The 18945-nt window shown below is 38.9% G+C and overlaps 1 protein-coding gene across 5 annotated transcripts in view; it reads right to left on the minus strand.

The window, feature by feature from the left end:
* Positions 1 to 18945, minus strand: part of LOC307197869 (cytochrome P450 3A28-like) — a 75587-nt gene that overhangs the window by 8152 nt on the left and 48490 nt on the right. For all 5 annotated transcript variants that reach the window (XM_079944356.1, XM_079944353.1, XM_079944354.1 and 2 more), the window contains 4 exons: positions 13163 to 13290; positions 9141 to 9207; positions 6142 to 6302; positions 3470 to 3696 (listed from right to left, as the gene is read on the minus strand). In XM_079944356.1, coding sequence (XP_079800482.1) covers positions 3470 to 3696; positions 6142 to 6302; positions 9141 to 9207; positions 13163 to 13290 — 583 coding nt within the window. The remainder of the gene's footprint in view (positions 1 to 3469; positions 3697 to 6141; positions 6303 to 9140; positions 9208 to 13162; positions 13291 to 18945) is intronic.

Below are 18945 nucleotides of genomic sequence, written 5' to 3' on the forward strand. Positions count from 1 at the left end.
TTCAAAGTTTTAGCCACAGCAATCAGAGAAGAAAAAGAAATAAAAAGAGTCCAAATCGGAAAAGAAGAAGTAAAGCTGTCACCATTTGCAGATGACATGATACTATAAATAGACAATCCTAAAGACTTTATCAGAAAACTACTATAGGCAGTCAATGAATTTGGTAAAGTAGCAGGATACAAAATTAATGAACAGAAATCTCTTGCATTCCTATACATTAATGATGAAAAATCTGAAAGAGAAATTAAGGAAACACTCCTGTTTACCATTGCAACAAAAAGAATAAAATACCTAGGAATAAACCTACCTAAGGAGACAAAAGACCTGTATGCAGAAAACTATAAGACACTGATGAAAGAAATTAAAGATGATACAAACAGATGGAGAGGTATACCATGTTCTTGGATTAGTAGAATCAACATTGTGAAAATGACTATACTACCCAAAGCAATCTACAGATTCAATGCAATCCCTATCAAACTACCAATGGCATTCTTCACAGAACTAGAACGAAAATTTTCACAATTTGTATGGAAATACAAAAGACCCCAAACAGCCAAAGCAATCTTGAGAACGAAAAACGGAGCTGGAAGAATCAGGCTCCCTGACTTCAGACTATACTACAAAGCTACAGTAATCAAGTCGGTATGGTACTGGCACAAAAACAGAAATATAGATCAATGGAACAGGATAGAAAGCCCAGAGATAAACCCACGCACCTATGGTCAACTAATCTATGACAAAGGAGGCAAGGATATACAATGGAGAAAAGACAGCCTCTTCAATAGGTGGTGCTGGGAAAACTGGACAGCTACATGTAAAAGAATGAAATTAGAACACTCCCTAACACTATACACAAAAATAAACTCAAAATGGATTAAAGACCTAAATGTAAGGCCAGACACTATCAAACTCTTAGAGGAAAACATAGGCAGAATACTCTATGACATCAATCACAGCAAGATCCTTTTTGACCCACTTCCTAGAGAAATGGAAATAAAAACAAAAATAAACAAATGGGACCTAATGAAACTTCAAAGCTTTTGCACAGCAAAGGAAACCATAAACAAGACAAAAAGACAACCCTCAGAATGGGAGAAAATATTTGCCAGTGAAGCAACTGACAAAGGATTAATCTCCAAAATTTACAAGCAGCTCATGCAGCTCAACATTAAAAAAACAAACAACCCAATGCAAAAATGGACAGAAGACCTAAATAGACATTTCTCCAAAGAAGATATACAGATTGCCAACAGACACATGAAAGAATGCTCAACATCACTAATCATTAGAGAAATGCAAATCAAAACTACAATGAGGTATCACCTCACACCAGTCAGAATGGCCATCATCAAAAAATCTAGAAACAATAAATGCTGGAGAGGGTGTGGAGAAAAGGGAACCCTCTTGTGCTGCTGGTGGGAATGTAAATTGATACAGCCACTATGGAGAACAGTATGGAGGCTCCTTAAAAAACTAAAAATAGAACTCCCATATGACCCAGCAATCCCACCACTGGGCATATACCTTGAGAAAACCATAATTCAAAAAGAGTCATGTACCACAATGTTCATTGCAGCTCTATTTACAATATCCAGGACATGGAAGCAACCTAAGCGTGCATCAATAGATGAATGGATAAAGAAGGTGTGGCACATATATACAATGGAATACTACTCAGCCATAAAAAGAAACAACATTGAGTCATTTGTAGTGAGGTGGATGGACCTAGAGTCTGTCATACAAAATGAAGTAAGTCAGAAAGAGAAAAACAAATACCGTATGCTAACACATATATATGGAATCTAAAAAAAACAAAAATGGTTATGAAGAACCTAGGGGCAGGACAGGAATAAAGATGCAGATGTAGAGAATGGACCTGAGGACACGGGGAGGGGGAAGGGTAAGCTGGGATGAAGTGAGAGAGTGGCATTGACATATGTACACTACCAAATGTAAAACAGATAGCTAGTGGGAAGCAGCCGCATAGCACAGGGAGATCAGCTCGGTGCTTTGTGACCACCTAGAGGGGTGGGATAGGGAGGATGGGAGGGAGATGCAAGAGGGAGGAGATATGGGGATATGTGTATACGTAGAGCTGATTCACTTTGTTATAAAACAGAAACTAACATACGATTGTAAAGCAATTATACTCCAATAAAGATGTTAAAATTTTTTTTAAATGAAGTATTTAATAGGCTTGTGCCTATAGAATATTCCTGTGTACGTGTCAAATCACACATACTTGTGAATATTTTTAAAATTCTCCATAATGGGCTTTTTTCCTAACCTTTGGATTTCTCACTGGCTGGCCCAGTCCCTCACCCACAGGTGAGCATTTATTCTCTGCTTGATGACTGAATGAATCAAAGGGAAGTACAGTGAGTGGTCTCTGGTTCCAGGTTCGTGAAGCTGCAGGACAGGGAGCTACTGAGCTTGGAGGAACTGCAGAGGTTCCCTGGCCCAGAAAACAGAGGACTTGGTCCACTCTGACTCTTCTGTCAATAAGTGCTATGTGTCACCATTGTGCTAGCACTCGGGACTCCATGGCAAACAAAACAACTCTTGGCCATCAGGGAGCTGATAGGGTGTAATAAAGGTCTAGATCCCAGCTACTGGCCTAAAAAGTTCATTCCAAATTTTGCTTACCATACACTAAATGGGAGAGCATTAACTCTTTCCAGGGTCCAATCTGCGCCCAAACCAGATCTTGGCTCTGAATTCCCAGAAGAGGATGCTCAAGACCCATCCAAGGAGGAAATCTCAGACATGTAGAGAACAGATGACTTCACTTTGGAAAGTCATCAAATACTGAGGTAGAAGGGACCTGACCCAGGTGTGCAGCCACAGACAGAACCAGGGCACCTGTGTGCACCTCGGTCCTCAGTGAGGCTGCCTGAACCACCAGGGATGAGACCCCTAGGTCCCAGCCTGCACTCTCACAATAACGCTAGAGGAAATGTAGCCAATGTTTAAAAATATGGAATGTGGGAACATGGGGTGAACTCAGAGAGCTAAGAGAGAACAGAGAGAAAGGCTTAAAGGGAATAAAAAGACAGTGGTTAGGTAAAGTATGGCATATGCATACAAACATATACACATAGAATGTTGTCCATACTTTACTGTTAAATAAAGAAGTTCAAAACCAAATAAAGTATAATACCATCCTGTTTTTAAAATCTATATATGCATAGAAAAATGTCCATAAGGACATATATGACATTATAAATGAGGCCTATCTTAAGATATTAGGAATGTAGACAGCTATAATTTTCTTTTTCTAGTCTATACTTTGTATAATTTTGACTCACATAATGAACACCCTTAAACAGAAAAATCTTCCAACAATAAAAAGATATACAAATAAATTATTGCATGATCACCCACTTGTCAACTATAATAAGAGTTGTCAAAATATGCAAGCACCAAAAAGGATCAGGGTGGGTGTCCTTTCCTCAGGGTCTTGTACCTTTCAGGACGGAACTCCTCAGGCTCTGGCCAGAGCTCTGGGTCATTGTGAAGAACGAAGAGTGGCACCACCACTGTTGTCCCTTTGGCAATGAACACTCCATTGACTTCCACATCCTTCTTACAGATCCTCTCAATTCTACCAGCAATTGGGAATATTCTGAGAGTTTCATTCAACACCATGTCAAGATACTCCATCTGTACCAGAGCCTCATAGGTGGGAGGCGCCTGGGAAGAGAAAACGAGATTTTGATAAATTAAGATTTCGGATCAACCTTCAACTCCATCTGTGTAGTCCTATTGAAATGTTAGGAGCTCCGGGGAATAATTTAAATTGGTAGAGGACCTTAGCATTTATAGACATTTTAATATCTATCATGTGCTTTGACCTGCTCAATGGCCCACAGAGGTGTGTAGAGTGGTTATGACTATGGGCAATGTTAGGACAATGCCCTAAACAGGGCCTGAAATCCCGCACATTATCATCTAGTGTATTTTCTTTCTCATGAGAACAAACGTGACCAATAGACTACGACCCTTAGTCTTAAGTGAAATAGGCCAAAGTCACTGTTTCCTTTTGAAAGTGAGGCCACACATCTGTACCAAGGAAAGAAATGTATAAAAGAGCAAATCCACTGTTCAACATAAAGGTTTTTAGTTGAAAACTCCTGACTGCTAATGCTTTTCATTATATATATAAAGTTTGGACTCACTATATTATATGAAAACTCTATAAATAATTTGGGGAGAAACGAGTTCCTTTCTAAACCAAATACAAAAACAAAGAGCAAGATTGGGTGCTACAAGGAACACAATTTCAGATCCAGGGAAAGTTACAAGAGGATGAGAACCCTACTCTCAGCCACAGCCTCTGTTGCTGGAACAGTCTCCTATGGGCCCTTCAGGGGTGACTGTTAAGGTCTGAAGGTCTAAACAAGCCACTGCAGCCCCAGAGACCAGCTCTCCTCACACCACAAAGAATTCCACTCTTGGCAGAGATCTGAGACCAGTGGGGGTGGCACGTGGCTGTCACGTGGGGTTATATTTAAGGGGCAACATTGTAGAGGGTGAGAGTTGGCTCAGGAGACAGACACCCTGGCACATAGGTTGGCGTTTTCACCACTAGGTACACGACTAGTATGTGAAAGTATTTCATCTCTCTGTCGCTCAGGTTTCTGAAACGTCACATGGAGATAATTAGAGTTGACACTTCATAGGCTTGTGTGGCAGACACACTCACTGCTCACCCAGTATCCACGTAGTCCCTGTATTTCCCAGCCCACTTGAAGTTACAGGAAACCAGCTTTGCCAATGGGCTGTGAACCGAGGCGATTATGTCAGTTCGGGGACAAATCATTTGAAAAGCCAGTGAGCAACGCTCGAGTCCCTTATTCCCCAGACAACAGGAAGTCCTCATGTTCCAGATAAGGTAGCTACAGGAAGGTGGAGCCTCTTAGCCTGTATCCCCGAGTAACGCTGTGGAGCAGAGCTGCCCTCTCCCATCCTCCACTAACAATCCATGTTGGTCATGTAGATGTGGGTTAGAAGTAAACCTCTGCTCTGTAAAGCCACTGAGATTTGAGGGCTAACCTGTTACTGAGGCATAACCTAGCTTCTCCTGACTTATACAGAATCTTATGAAGGTTAGATTCGTTTATAACTAGAAAGTACTTAGATAGACATATATCGTAAGAAGCAAATGTTAGCCAATAGTGTTGTTATTATAAGTATTATTATAAAAAGGGGAGGACACAATGCTTTAGCTAGCCTGTCTCTTAGTGACCTTTTCACCTTATTGCATCAAAAGAATCCCAATATGAGATTTACCAGAGAAGACAGATCATCTCTAACTTAGGTAGGCACTACAATCTATCCTTATCTTGTATTTGAAGGACTCAGGATTCTGAACGGTGATAAAACTTGTCTAAAAGCACAGCCAGGACTCAAACTCACGTCCTCTGTTTCCTACTTTAAGCCCTTTGTTGTTACAAGGCTCCTCCTAGTCTGCAGTGTACCCAGGGCGGTAGACTGAATTAATGGTCCCAGTTCTCCAGTCCTTCCTGGGTCCATGCCCTTTGTCATCTAACCCAGTGGTGCCTCCCATTCTGACTCAGGTTGGCCAGGTGACTCACTCTGAACCAGTGGAAAGTTGGCTAAGTGTGGTGCTTGCAGCAATTTGAAAGTCACCCACATGATTGGGCTTCCTGCTCGTGCCATCTGCCATTGCCCTGAGAAGCAGACATGTGGAGTATGAGACATATGTGGAGCACGTGTGGAGCTGAGTCACCCTAACTGCATAGCCAAGGCCAGCCTACATCAGCCAACACCCAGAACCAAGGAAGTCCAGCCATATCAACAGATAACTAACTATGCAGACACTGGAGCAATAAATGCTTACTGTTAGATGCCACTGAGGTGCTGTGATTTTTACATGGCATACTGTAATGTACGATATGCCAGTACCAGCATTTTTTCCACAGTACCTATATTCCTGTGTGTACCACACATAACCTATGTTTTCCCCTCTGTTTTGTACGCTTTAGATCCTTCCTAAATAGCACAGGTTAAAGATTTGAGGCTCATGCTTTCTGCAAATATATTCTAAGAAGTGATGAGGAGGCATTCTTGCTAAGGCTTCACCTTCCCCCTCTCTCTCCAGGTATCATCACTCACCTTATCGGGGAAAGTTGCATCAACCTCCTCCTGCAGCTTTTGTTGGACGTCAGGGTGAGTGGCCAATTCATATATAACGAAGGAAAGACAACTGCTAGTGGTCTCGTAGCCAGCAAAAATAAAGATGATACTTTGGGCCATGAGTTCTACGTCAGACAGAGCTAAAAGCAGAGGAGAGACATTTTAGATAAACCACATCAATATAAAACATCACAGCTTAGATGATGAGAAATCCAAATGAGACTGCCAAATCCCTAGCGGGAAAATGTAAAAGCAATTGAAAATTAAACTGGTAGTGCTTTGTGTTCTCATGTCTTCCTTAAAGAGCCAGGAAAAAGCAAGAATTGTCTGAATCCAGCTTTCCCCAGTGCCTATACTCTGCTCAGCCCCTGCTGCTGACTACACCACCTCCCTCACGGCACAGCTGGGTAATTTCAAGAGACAGCAATTTTGTCTTACTTACACAGTACTATTAGTATGTCCCTTGGAGAATCCTACAAGTGCTTTAGCTGTAATTAATATGGGGTAACATTCTCTTCCAGAATAATTTAAATTATTCTAGCTAAAGTAAAACTTGATTCTTTGGCAGATTTTACAAGACTAAGGCTATATTGTAGGGAAAATGAAGTTATCTTTTATCTAAACATGTTTGCGGGAACTTAAGAGAACAATATAAGGCTGTTTCTACTCAAAGTGTGTTGATGGACCTCGAGCATCACGAACATCTGGGAACTTATGAGAAATTCAGAGTCTTCAATCCTAAACTAGAACTACAGAATCAGAACTTTCACGATATGTGATGACTTGCGAGCAAAACCTGGCCTGAGAAGCATGGATTATACATTTGACAGGCATCAGGCAATGGAAGACCTGGGGCATAAGTCTTCTCTGGGGGATCTCAGATATGTACAGAAACTACAGAGATTGACTAAAAGCTAAAAGAGTTGTGATTGACCCTAGTCTAATCAATGGCATTAAAGTAGAAGGAAGAATGTGTCCCTAGAAGGGTACTGGTCAGCACGCAATATAGAAACATAGGGTCCAGGGAGTGGAATTAGCAATGCTTATTCAATCATGGCCTGAATGTCATCTTCTCAGTACACGCCCCCTCTCTTTGCTCTCCTTTAGCCTCACTAAACAGCCCATGTAATTATAAATAGGTCTCTCTTTTTATTTTTTCCCAAGACACCAAGCGTGATCAGGCTCTTATCTATTTGATGGGACAGAAGTAGGACCTTTAGTTACTTAGAGCGCTCAGATCAATGTTGTACCTGCCCCAACCAAGCAATTCACACACACACACACACACACACACACACACACACACACACACACACACAACAATACAAAATGAGTGTGAAAAAGATCTACACATAGTTTTAGATATAGTTATAGTGGTGTGCTGGCGTCAGCTCGTCCCTGCTCAAGAACAATTTTTTTAAAATTCAAGAATTTTGTGAGATGGTTGTCAAACCATTCATAGCTTGAAATTAACCACATGGGAGTATTCATGTCATGGAATAAACTAAAGATCAGGGCCTTCTTGTTTGAAAGAACAAGACTGTTTATATCACTGTTTATGGGTGATACAGAAATCCTTATGTTCATCAGTCTTGTAGAAATATATTTGATGTTCTTAACTTTGTCCATTGAGAGGATCTAGAAGCAAAGAAACCCTAGTAGCAATGAGCATTCCTAAGATCCCAGATTTTGATTTCTAAATACCATTTCTCACTAAAGGGAACCAGAGTTCCTTGGGAAAAAATGGCTGATTCCAGGGCTACTCAGGGGAAATAAAAGAGAAACCTGGACTGTCTTACATCAGAAAGTGAGGAAGTTCCCAAAAAATGATAGATTAAAGAATACTGGATAATCTGTGTGCTGTGCTGGTGGATATAGCTCGTTATAAATTTGTTAAAAACCCATGGAATGTACAAAACCAAGAATGAACCCTAAGGTCAACTATAGACATTGGGTGATAATAATGTATTAATGTACGTTCATTGATTGTAACAAGTGCACAACTCTGGTATCATCTTTTGATAGTGGGGAAGCTGTGTGTAGTTGCGGTAGGATGTATATACTGGAAATCTCTGTACTTTCCACTCAATTTCGCTGTGAACCTAGCTGCTCTAAAAAATAGTCCGTTAAAAAAAAAAGATTTAAAAAGAAGAAAGAAGAAAAGAAAAGAGAATACAAGATCGCACTTGAAAAAGCTCCAGTGGACAAAACTGAAAGAACCTGAAAATCAAAATGAAGAATGATGTAAGAGAGTAACTTAGTTATACATGAGATCATGCTGATATAAATAAACAAATAAATGATTGGGGGAGAATGGAGAGCTCTCCCTACAAAAGAACATCAATTCATAAATACAGAAGAATGATGGAATTAGAAAGTCATCATATTGCAACCACCACAGTAACAATGGTTTCAGTCAAAAACCATCCGTGGCTGGTAAAACTAGTGGGTGACAATTTGAAGAGGAACACTATATTTCCAGTCTCAAAGGTTTCTCCCACCAGCTGCTTGTTAATGACAAAGGAAAAAATTGAACTTTACAGTAGACTAAGCTAGTGAACACAACTTTAACCAAGTGTTCCAAGTTAAGGTCATCAACACTGGGGCAATGTTCCTCCTGATGGGATGAAGTCTTGATGCAAATTTCCAGGCAGAGGTTCTGACTCATTGGGTCCAGAGGAGCCTGAGAATTGACATTGGAAACAAGCTCCCCAGAGGTTCGGCTGTAGGTGATCCACAGACCATGACTGACTGATGGGCATGACATCCTTGTTATACTTGCCCTTCAAGCTCTGAACAAAGTTGTGCCTGCATACACCTACGAAGTATCTCTTGCTACCATTTCTATCTGACCATGTGTCTTCCTTCAACTTGGCAGAAATCCCCAGCTGCCTGGAAAACTTCCTGCACATTTTCAGAACCACCCCCTAGCTCTGTGCCCCACCGACAGTGGCCCCTCTGAAGCTCTCCTTGGTTACCTTTATGGGTGCCAATTTCTTTGGAATTCTGAGAGTTAATCATCAGCTGAAGAAGATCCACTCGGTGCTAGAAGCAGAAAGAGAAATGTCAATGGCAGAAAGTCACCTGTGAAGTCAGAGATAAATCAGGAGCGCATATTTCACACCTCTTCCCTGAGAAGACGACCCCTTAAAGAGCAGAAGGCTGACGAGTACTGACTAAGTCCTCAGTGACCAAAACATCCACCTACAAATCTTAGAGAGCATGATGTTTCCCTGAGAGAAACCCAGCCATCATGTCCATCTGCTTTTTGGTCCTCACTCTCTCTGATCTTTGGTTTCTCTGGCTTTTGAAACAGCTTCTTAACTAAAGAGTTATCTGCTCTCTCTCCTGTCATACCTGTTTGCTTAGGAAAAGATCCATGACATCAGTCCCTGTTTTCCCTCCAACTTTAATTCTTTTTATTTATTTATTTATTTATAGAGCAGGTTCTTATTAGTTATCAGTTATCCATTTTATAGATATTAGTGTATATATGTCAATCCCAATCTCCCAATTCATCACACCACACCTGTGAAGCCATCTGGGCCTGGGCTTTTGTTTGTTGGAAGATTTTTAATCACAGTCTCAATTTCAGTGCTTGTGATTGGTATGTTTATATTTTCTATTTCTTCCTGGTTCAGTCTCGGAAAGTTGTGCTTTTCTAAGAATTTGTCCATTTCTTCCAGGTTGTCCATTTTATTGGCATAGAGTTGCTTGTAGTAATCTCTCATGATCCTTTGTATTTCTGCACTGTCAGTTGTTACTTCTCCTTTTTCATTTCTAATTCTATTGATTTGAGTCTTCTCCCTTTTTTTTTTTTTTTTTTTTTTTTTGCGGTACGCGGGCCACTCACCGTTGCGACCTCTCCCGTTGTGGAGCACAGGCTCCAGACGCGCAGGCTCAGCAGCCATGGCTCACGGGCCCAGCCGCTCCGCGGCATGTGGGATCTTCCCGGACCGGGGCAGGAACCCATGTCTCCTGCATCGGCAGGCAGACTCTCAACCACTGCGCCACCAGGGAAGCCCGAGTCTTCTCCCTTTTTTTCTTGATGAGTCTGGCTAATGGTTTATCAATTTTGTTTATCTTCTCAAAGAACCAGCTTTTAGTTTTATTGATCTTTGCTATTGTTTCCTTCAGCTCTTTTTCATTTATTTCTGATCTGATCTTTATGATTTCTTTCCTTCTGCTAACTTTGGGTTTTTGTTGTTCTTCTTTCTCTAATTGCTTTAGGTATAAGGTTAGGTTGTTTATTTGAGACATTTCTTGTTTCTTGAGGTAGGCTTGTATAGCTATAAACTTCCCTCTTAGAACTGCTTTTGCTGCATCCCATAGGTTTTGGATCGTCGTGTTTTCGTAGTCATTTGTCTCTAGCTATTTTTTGATTTCCTCTTTGATTTCTTCAGTGATCTCTTGGTTATTAAGTAGTGTATTGTTTAGCCTCCATGTGTTTATGTTTTTTATGTTATTTTCCCTATAATTGATTTCTAATCTCATAGCATTATGGTCAGAAAAGATGCTTGATATGATTTCAATTTTCTTAAATTTAGTGAGGCTTGATTTCTGACCCAAGATGTAATCTATCCTGGAGAATGTTCCATGTGCACTTGAGAAGAAAGTGTAATCTGCTGTTTTTGGATGGAATGTCCTACAAATATCAATTAAATCTATCTGGTCTATTGTGTCATTTAAATCTTGTGTTTCCTTATTAATTTTCTGTTTGGATGATCTGTCCATTGGTGTAAGTGAGGTGTTAAAGTCCCCCACTATTATTGTGTTACTGTCTATTTCCTCTTTTATAACTGTTAGCAGTTGCCTTATGTGTTGAGGTGCTCCTATGTTGGGTGCATATATATTTATAATTGTTATATCTTCTTCTTGGATTGATCCCTTGATCATTATGTAGTGTCTTTCCTTGTCTCTTGTAACATTCTTTATTTTAAAGTCTATTTTATCTGATATGAGTATTGCTACTCCAGCTTTCTTTTGATTTCCATTTGCATGGAATATCTTTTTCCATCCCCTCACTTTCAGTCTGTATGTGTCCCTAGGTCTGAAGTGGGTCTCTTGTAGACAGCATGTATATGGGTCTTGTTTTTGTATCCATTCACTGAGCCTGTGTCTTTTGGTTGGAGCATTTAATCCATTCACGTTTAAGGTAAATTATCAATATGTATGTTCCTATTATCATTTTCTTAATTGTTATGGGTTTGTTTTTGTAGGTCCTTTTCTTCTCTTGTGTTTCCCACTTAGAGAAGTTCCTGTAGCATTTGTTGTAGAGCTGGTTTGGTGGTGCTGAATTTTCTTAGCTTTTGCTTGTCTGTAAAGCTTTTGATTTCTCCATCGAATCTGAATGAGATCTTTGCTGGGTAGAGTAATCTTGGTTGTAGGTTCTTCCCCTTCATCACTTTAAATATATCATGCCACTCCCTTCTGGCTTATAGAGTTTTTGCTGAGAAATCAGCTGTTAACCTTATGCAATTAACCTTATGCAGTATGTTATTTGTCATTTTTCCCTTGTTGCTTTCAATAATTTTTCTTTGTCTTTAATTTTTGTCAACTTGATTACTATGTGTCTCAGCATGTTTCTCCTTGGGTTATCCTGTATGGGACTCTCTGCACTTCCTGGACTTGGGGGCTAATTCCTTTCCCATGTTAGGGAAGTTTTTCAACTTATAATCTCTTCAAATATTTTCTCAGGTCATTTCTCTCTCTCTTCTCCTTCTGGGACCCCTATAATGTGAATGTTGTCCCAGAGGTGTCTTAGGTTGTCTTCATTTCTTTTCATTCTTTTTTCTTTATTCTGTTCCGCAGCAGTGAATTCCACCATTCTGCCTTCCAGACCACTTATCTGTTCTTCTGCCTCAATTATTCTGCTATTGATTCCTTCTAGTGTAGTTTTCATTTCAGTTATTGTATTGTTCATCTCTGTTTGTTTGTTCTTTAATTCTTCTAGGTGTTTGTTCTTTAATTCTTCTAGGTTTTTTTTTAAACATTTCTTGCATCTTCTTGATCTTTGCCTCCATTCTTTTTCTGAGGTCCTGGATCATCTTAACTATCATTATTCTGAATTCTTTTTCTGGAAGGTTGCCTATCTCCACTTCATTTAGTTGTTTTTCTGGGGTTTTATCTTGTTCCTTCATCTGGTACACAGCCCTCTGCCTTTTCATCTTGTCTATCTCTTTGTGAATGTAGTTTTTGTTCCACAGGCTGCAGGATTGTAGTTCTTCTTGCTTCTGCTGTCTGCCCTCTGGTGGATGAGGCTGTCTAAGAGGCTTGTCTCCAACTTTAATTCTTAATGAATGACCGCATAAATCAATCCCCTGATATTTGCAGAGTTCATCGGCAGCTTTTGTAGAAGCATCTTCAAGCCCTTCACCCTTCCAGAATGCTACACATTCTTCAGTGACATCCTGAGTACCCAGCCCTGTCCCCTGACCTGCAGACATACTTGTGCTGGCCTCCAGCCCTCATGAAGGCAGAGCTGGGTTAACCCACTTGTGGCTTCATTGGCCAGAGAAGACTCCTGCCCACTCCAACTATGAGTAAGCTCAACTTTTAAAATGACTACACTGCATCAGGTGGCTGACAGGGCCTTCCATTGGACAACGTGTGAAATAGGAAGCTTGGAAATGAAGTGATTCTTTGCCAAGCTAATATTTGGTGAAATACCAGTGAAATCATTTTTAATCAGTAACCTTTATCCCTTAACCATTTATTGAAGAAAAGTGGTAAACTCCTTATCTCAATAATATTTATGCAGTGACATACTAATTGGCATGCCTATTATTATATTTAAATATTGCTCTCTGGCTCATACTCTTATTTCCTTCCCCAACTTCCTCCTTATTCATTCCCCCCAAATTTTAGAGCCCTCCTATTCTAAACTCTATAGTTTTCTATCTACCTTTAAAAAATGTAGAGATATGCATAAGAAATATGTGTACAGCTCAATAAATTATCAAAAAGTGAGCCCCCTCATGTAACCACCACCAGACTTTACCGTTTGTTTATCTTTGAGGCGACTCTCTTTCATCCTTTTTACAGACTTCGCTAAAAAATTCACAGAACTTTTTGGAAACAGAGTAATATTTAATACTTCAAAGACTGGGGTGAGGAATGGAAATAATACTGTAGAGAAAAAGATAAAAGGAAGCACAGTGAAAATGCAAAGTTTACTTGGCGCAATCATAATTTGCTCTACCAATCAAAAAAGTAAAACCACCAGGATACTCAATCATGACCCATTGCCTCTATGACCTTTGCTCAGACTTCGAAGCCAATGACTGAGCAAGGCCAAGTCCACATACAGGGGCTATCACTGCAGCAGTGAGATCAGTGGCCTCTTCTGCATCTTTGGATTGACTAAAGGAACTGGATTACATTCTGGGACTTCATGGTCTTTAATTCTTGGACTAGCATCTCTTTGGATAAACCAGACTGTAATCTGTTGCTTCAATTAATTGTGCAGTTTAAAAAATAATAATCATGATAGAAATAATATGGTGCGTGTCTTTCCACCACAATGGAATGTAATTAGAAATCAATAACAGAAAGAAAACTGGAAACACACAAATATGTGGAAATTAAATAACACACACTTAAATACCCAATAGGTTGTAGAAGATATCAAAAGGCAATCAGAAATTACTTTTAGATGAATAAAAATGAAGATATAATATACCAAAACTGATGGGATGGAACAAAAGTGGTGTTCAGAGAGATATTTATGGCTATATGTTTAGATATTAAAAGAACAGAGATCTCAAATCAAGAAGCTAAATTTCCACCTTAATACACTGAAAAGAGAAGAGCAAACAAAACATAAAGTGAGCAGAAGGTAGAAAATAGTAAAGATAAGTGAAGAAACTATAATGAACAGGAGAATAAAAAACAATGGAGAAAATCAGTGAAAACAAAAGCTGATGTTTTGAAAAGGTTTTTTAGATAGACTGGCCAAGAAAATAAGAGAAAACTCTCAAATTTTTAGCATCAGAAATTGCTACTGACATTTTAAAAATGAAAATGACTATAAAGAAATCTACATATACTCAATAACTTGTAATAACCTATAGGAAAAGAATCTGAAAAAGAATACATATACAGGGACTTCCCTGGTGGCACAGTGGTTAAGAAACTGCCTACCAATGCAGGGGACACGGGTTTGATCCCTGGTCTGGGAAGATCCCACATGCCTCAGAGCAACTAAGCCCCTGTGCCACAACTACTGAGCCTGTGCTCTAGAGCCCGCGAGCCACAACTACTGAAGCCCGTGCGCCTAGAGCCCGTGCTCCGCAACAAAAGAAACCACCACAGTGAGAAGCCCGCGCACCACAGTGAAGAGTAGCCCCCACTCGCCGCAGCTAGAGAAAGCCCACGCGTGGCAATGAAGACCCATCGCAGCCAAAAATTAATTAATTAATTAATTATTTTTTAAAAAAGAATACATATACGTGTGTGTGTCTGCATAGCTGAATCACTTTGCTGTACACTTGAAACTAACACAACATTGTAAATTAACTTTATTTCAATACAAAAAAGTAATCTATGAACAATAGTATGGCAATAAATTAGAAAACTTAGATAAAATGGATGGATTCTTAGAAAGACACAAACTATAGAAACTGACTTAAAAAGAAATAGACAATCTGATATACCTATAAGAAGTACAAAGTTTTAGTTAGTAATCAAGAAACCACCCACAGTTTGGCAAAGAAAAGCTCATGTCTAGATGGTTTCAATGGTGAATACTACCAAATATTTAAAGAATTAACACCATTTTTTTAACAAACTCTTCCAAAAATTGGAAGATGTTGGAACACTTCCAAATTGTATGAATCTGTACTAAAACCAGGCAAATCGGATAAGATGGTTCTTTAGGACACCAGTCCACCATCTTCCTGGTCTACTGGCTTTCCTAATAAAGTCACTATACCTTGCTTCAATCAGTCAATCAATCAATCAATCAATCAAACCAGCACAAGTAAAGAAAGCTACAGACCAACATACCTTATACCATGGGTGCACAAATCCTCAACAGAATACTAGCAAACTGAATCTAGCAACATATAAAAAGTGATACACACCATAACCAAGTGGGGTTTATCCCAGGAATACAAAGTGTTATAATAAACCATGTCAAAGGAATAAAAAACAATGACCACATGATCATCTAATAGATGCATAAAAAGCATGTGACAAAACCCAACACTCTCTTGTGATAAAAATACTCAACAAACAGGAACAGAAGGGAATTTCCTCAACTTTAGAAAAGGCATCTATGAAAAACTAAGCTAACACTATACTTAGTAATGAAAGACTGCATGCTTCCCCTAAGCTTAAACTTTCCCTAAGTTTAAGAACAAGACTAGGAAAATCATAAAGACAGAAAGTAGGCTGGTGTTTACCAGGGGCTGGGGGCAAGGAATAACAGGGAGTTATTGTTTAATGGGTATAGAGCTTCAGTTTCACAAGATGAAAACAGTTATGGGGATGGACAGAGGTGATTTTTATACAACGATGTGAACGTATTTGATACCGCTGAATTGCACACTTAAAAAATGGTTAAGATGGAAAAAAAATGTTTATCATGAAATATATCAAATACAAAGTGTAAATAAAATACATATGTATAATTTAAAGAAGAAAAAAAAAGAACAAGACTAGGAAGCCTCTCTCATCACTTCCACTCCACACTGTACTAGAGGTTCTAGCCAGGGTAATTAGGCAACAAAAGGAAATAAAATGCATCCGTATAGAAAATGAAGTAAAACTCCTCCACCATCAGATAACATGACCTTGTATATAAAAAATCCTAAATAATCCACTAACATCCTATTAGAACTAATACACAATTTCAACAGGGTTTCAGGAAACAAGGTCAATATACAAAATCAATTCTATTTCTATACACTGTAATAAATAACCCAAAAGTGAAATTAAGAAAATAACTCTATTTATAATAACATAAAAAAAGAATATTTAGGGCTTCCCTGGTGGCCCAGTGGTTGAGAGTCCGCCTGCCGATGCAGGGGACACGGGTTCGTGCCCCGGTCCGGGAAGATCCCACATGCCGCGGAGCGGCTGGGCCCGTGAGCCATGGCCGCTGAGCCTGCGCGTCCGGAGCCTGTGCTCCGCAACGGGAGAGGCCACAACAGTGAGAAGCCCGCGTACCGCAAAAAAAATAAATAATAATAATATTTAGGAATAAGTCAACAAAAGAAGTGCAAAACATCTACCCTGAAAACTGCAATACTGTTGCAATAAAGAAAATCTAAGTAAATGAAAAACATCCCATGTACATGTATAAGAATACTAAACATTGTCAAGACAGCAACTCTACAGATTTAACTCATTCCCTATCAGAATTCTGGCTGGCTTCTTTGTAGAAACTGAAAAGCTGAATTTAAAATTCATATGCAATTGCCAGGGGCACAGAAGAGCCAAAACAATCTCGAAAAAATAAATAAATAAAGTTGTAGGACTCGTACTGCTGATTTCAAAACTTATCATAAATCTATAATAATCAAGGCAATGTCATACTGGCATAAGAATGGACATATAGATAAATAGAATAAAATTTAGACTCTGGAAATAAATCCACTTGTCTATGGTAAACTGCATGTTGAGAAGGGTTACAAGACCATTCAATGGAGACAAAATAGTCTTTAATAAAAGGTTCTGGGATAAGTGGATAGCTACATGCAAAAGAATGAAATAGACCCTTACCTTACACCATATACAAAAATAAACTCAAAATAAATCAAAGACCTAAACATATGAGCTAAAACCGTACAACTCTTAGAAGAAAACCAATGAATGGGTAGATCTTCATGACCTCAGATTTGGCAATGGATTCTTAGACATGACACCAAAAGCACAGGGAAAAAAAGGAAAATAAAGAATTTGTGCATGATGAAAATAAAAAATTTTTCACTTTAAAGCAAACTAGCAAGAAAGTGAAGAGACACCTACAGAAAGGAAAAAAAACTTTCCAAATCATGTCTGATAAGGGACTCTTACCTAGAATATATAAAGAACACTTACAACTCAACAACAGAAGTATTGAATATAATCCAACTATAAATGGGCAAAATATTTGAATAGACATTTATCTAAAAAAGATTGTGGGGTAACAGTTTGGCAGTTACTTATAAGTTAAACACAGTTACTATATAACTCAGCAATTTCACCTCTGACTACATACCCAAAGAATTGAAAACAGGTATTTAAACGAAAACTTGTACATGAATGGGCATAGCAGCACTGTTCGTAATAGCGGAAAGCTGGAAATGACCCAAGTGTCTGTCAACTGATGAATGGATAAACAAAATGCAGAATGTCCATATAATGGGATATTATTTGGCCATACAAAGAAATGAAGTACTGATATATGCTACAATTTAGATTACCCTTGAAAACATCATGATAAGTGAAAGAAGCCAGCCACAAAAGCCCACATATACGATTCCATCTATACGAAGTGTCCAGAATAAGCAAATCTATAGAGGTAGGAAGTACATTAGTGGTTGCTTAGGGCTAAGAGGAGTGAGAGGTTATAGTTAGGTACAGGGCTTGTGAGTTGACAAAAATGTACAACAATTGACTGTAGTGATGGTTGCACATATCTTTGTACTAAAACCCTTTTTTTTCCAACCTTACTGAGTTATAGTTGAGATACAGTACTGTATTAGTTTGGGTACAGCATAATGACTTAACATACGTATATTGTGAAATTAACCCCATAAGTTTAGTTAACATTCCTCACCTCATATAGTTACAAAAAAATATCTTCCCTTGTGATGAGAACTTTTACGATCTACTTTCTTAGTAATGTACAAATATATCATACAGCAGTGTTAACTATACTCACATTGTACATTACACTTTCAGTACTTTTTATGTTACAACTGAATATTTACACCTTTTGATCAATTTTATCCAATTCTCTCACCACTCAACCCACACCTCTGGTAACCAAAAATCTGATCTTTTTTTTCTATGAGTTTGGTTTTCTTCTTCTTCTTCTTTTTTTCCTTAGTTTAGTTTTTTTTTTATTCTACATATAAGTATTTGCCTTTCTCTGCTTGACTTATTTCACTTAACGTAATACCCTCTAGGTCCTTCCATTTTGTTGCAAATGGCAGGATTTTCTTCCTCTTCTGGGTGAATAATATTCAATTGTGTATGTGTGTGTGTGTATATGTATATGTGTATATATATATATATATATATATATATATATATATATATATGGAGACTCAAGTCCTAGAAGAACCTGGTTTTCTCATATATATATATGTATATATACATATATATACACACATACATATGTGTGTGTATATGTACACACACGCACATACAATATCCAGTTGTGTATACTGAATGTTGTATACATTTTGCCTGTCCATTTCATCTGTTGATGGATAGGTAGGATGTAAAAACCAATGAATTATACATTTACAGTGGTGCATTATATGGCATGTGAATTGTATCTCAATAAAGCTATTATTTAAAAAAGAAAGATAGAGCTTCCCTGGTGGCACAGTGGTTAAGAATGCACCTGCCAATGCAGGGGACATGAGTTCGAGCCCCGGTCCAGGAAGATCCCACATGCTGCAGAGCAACTAAGCCCGTGTGCCACAACTACTGAGTCCACGAGCCACAACTACTGAGCCCATGTGCTACAACTACTGAAGCCCACACGCCTAGAGCCCGTGCTCCACAACAAGAGAAGCCACCACAATGAGAAGCCAGCACACCACAACAAAGAGTAGCCCCCGCTTG

Source organism: Stenella coeruleoalba, assembly GCF_951394435.1.
Source record: "Stenella coeruleoalba genome assembly, chromosome: 15".
Lineage (NCBI taxonomy): Eukaryota > Metazoa > Chordata > Mammalia > Artiodactyla > Delphinidae > Stenella > Stenella coeruleoalba.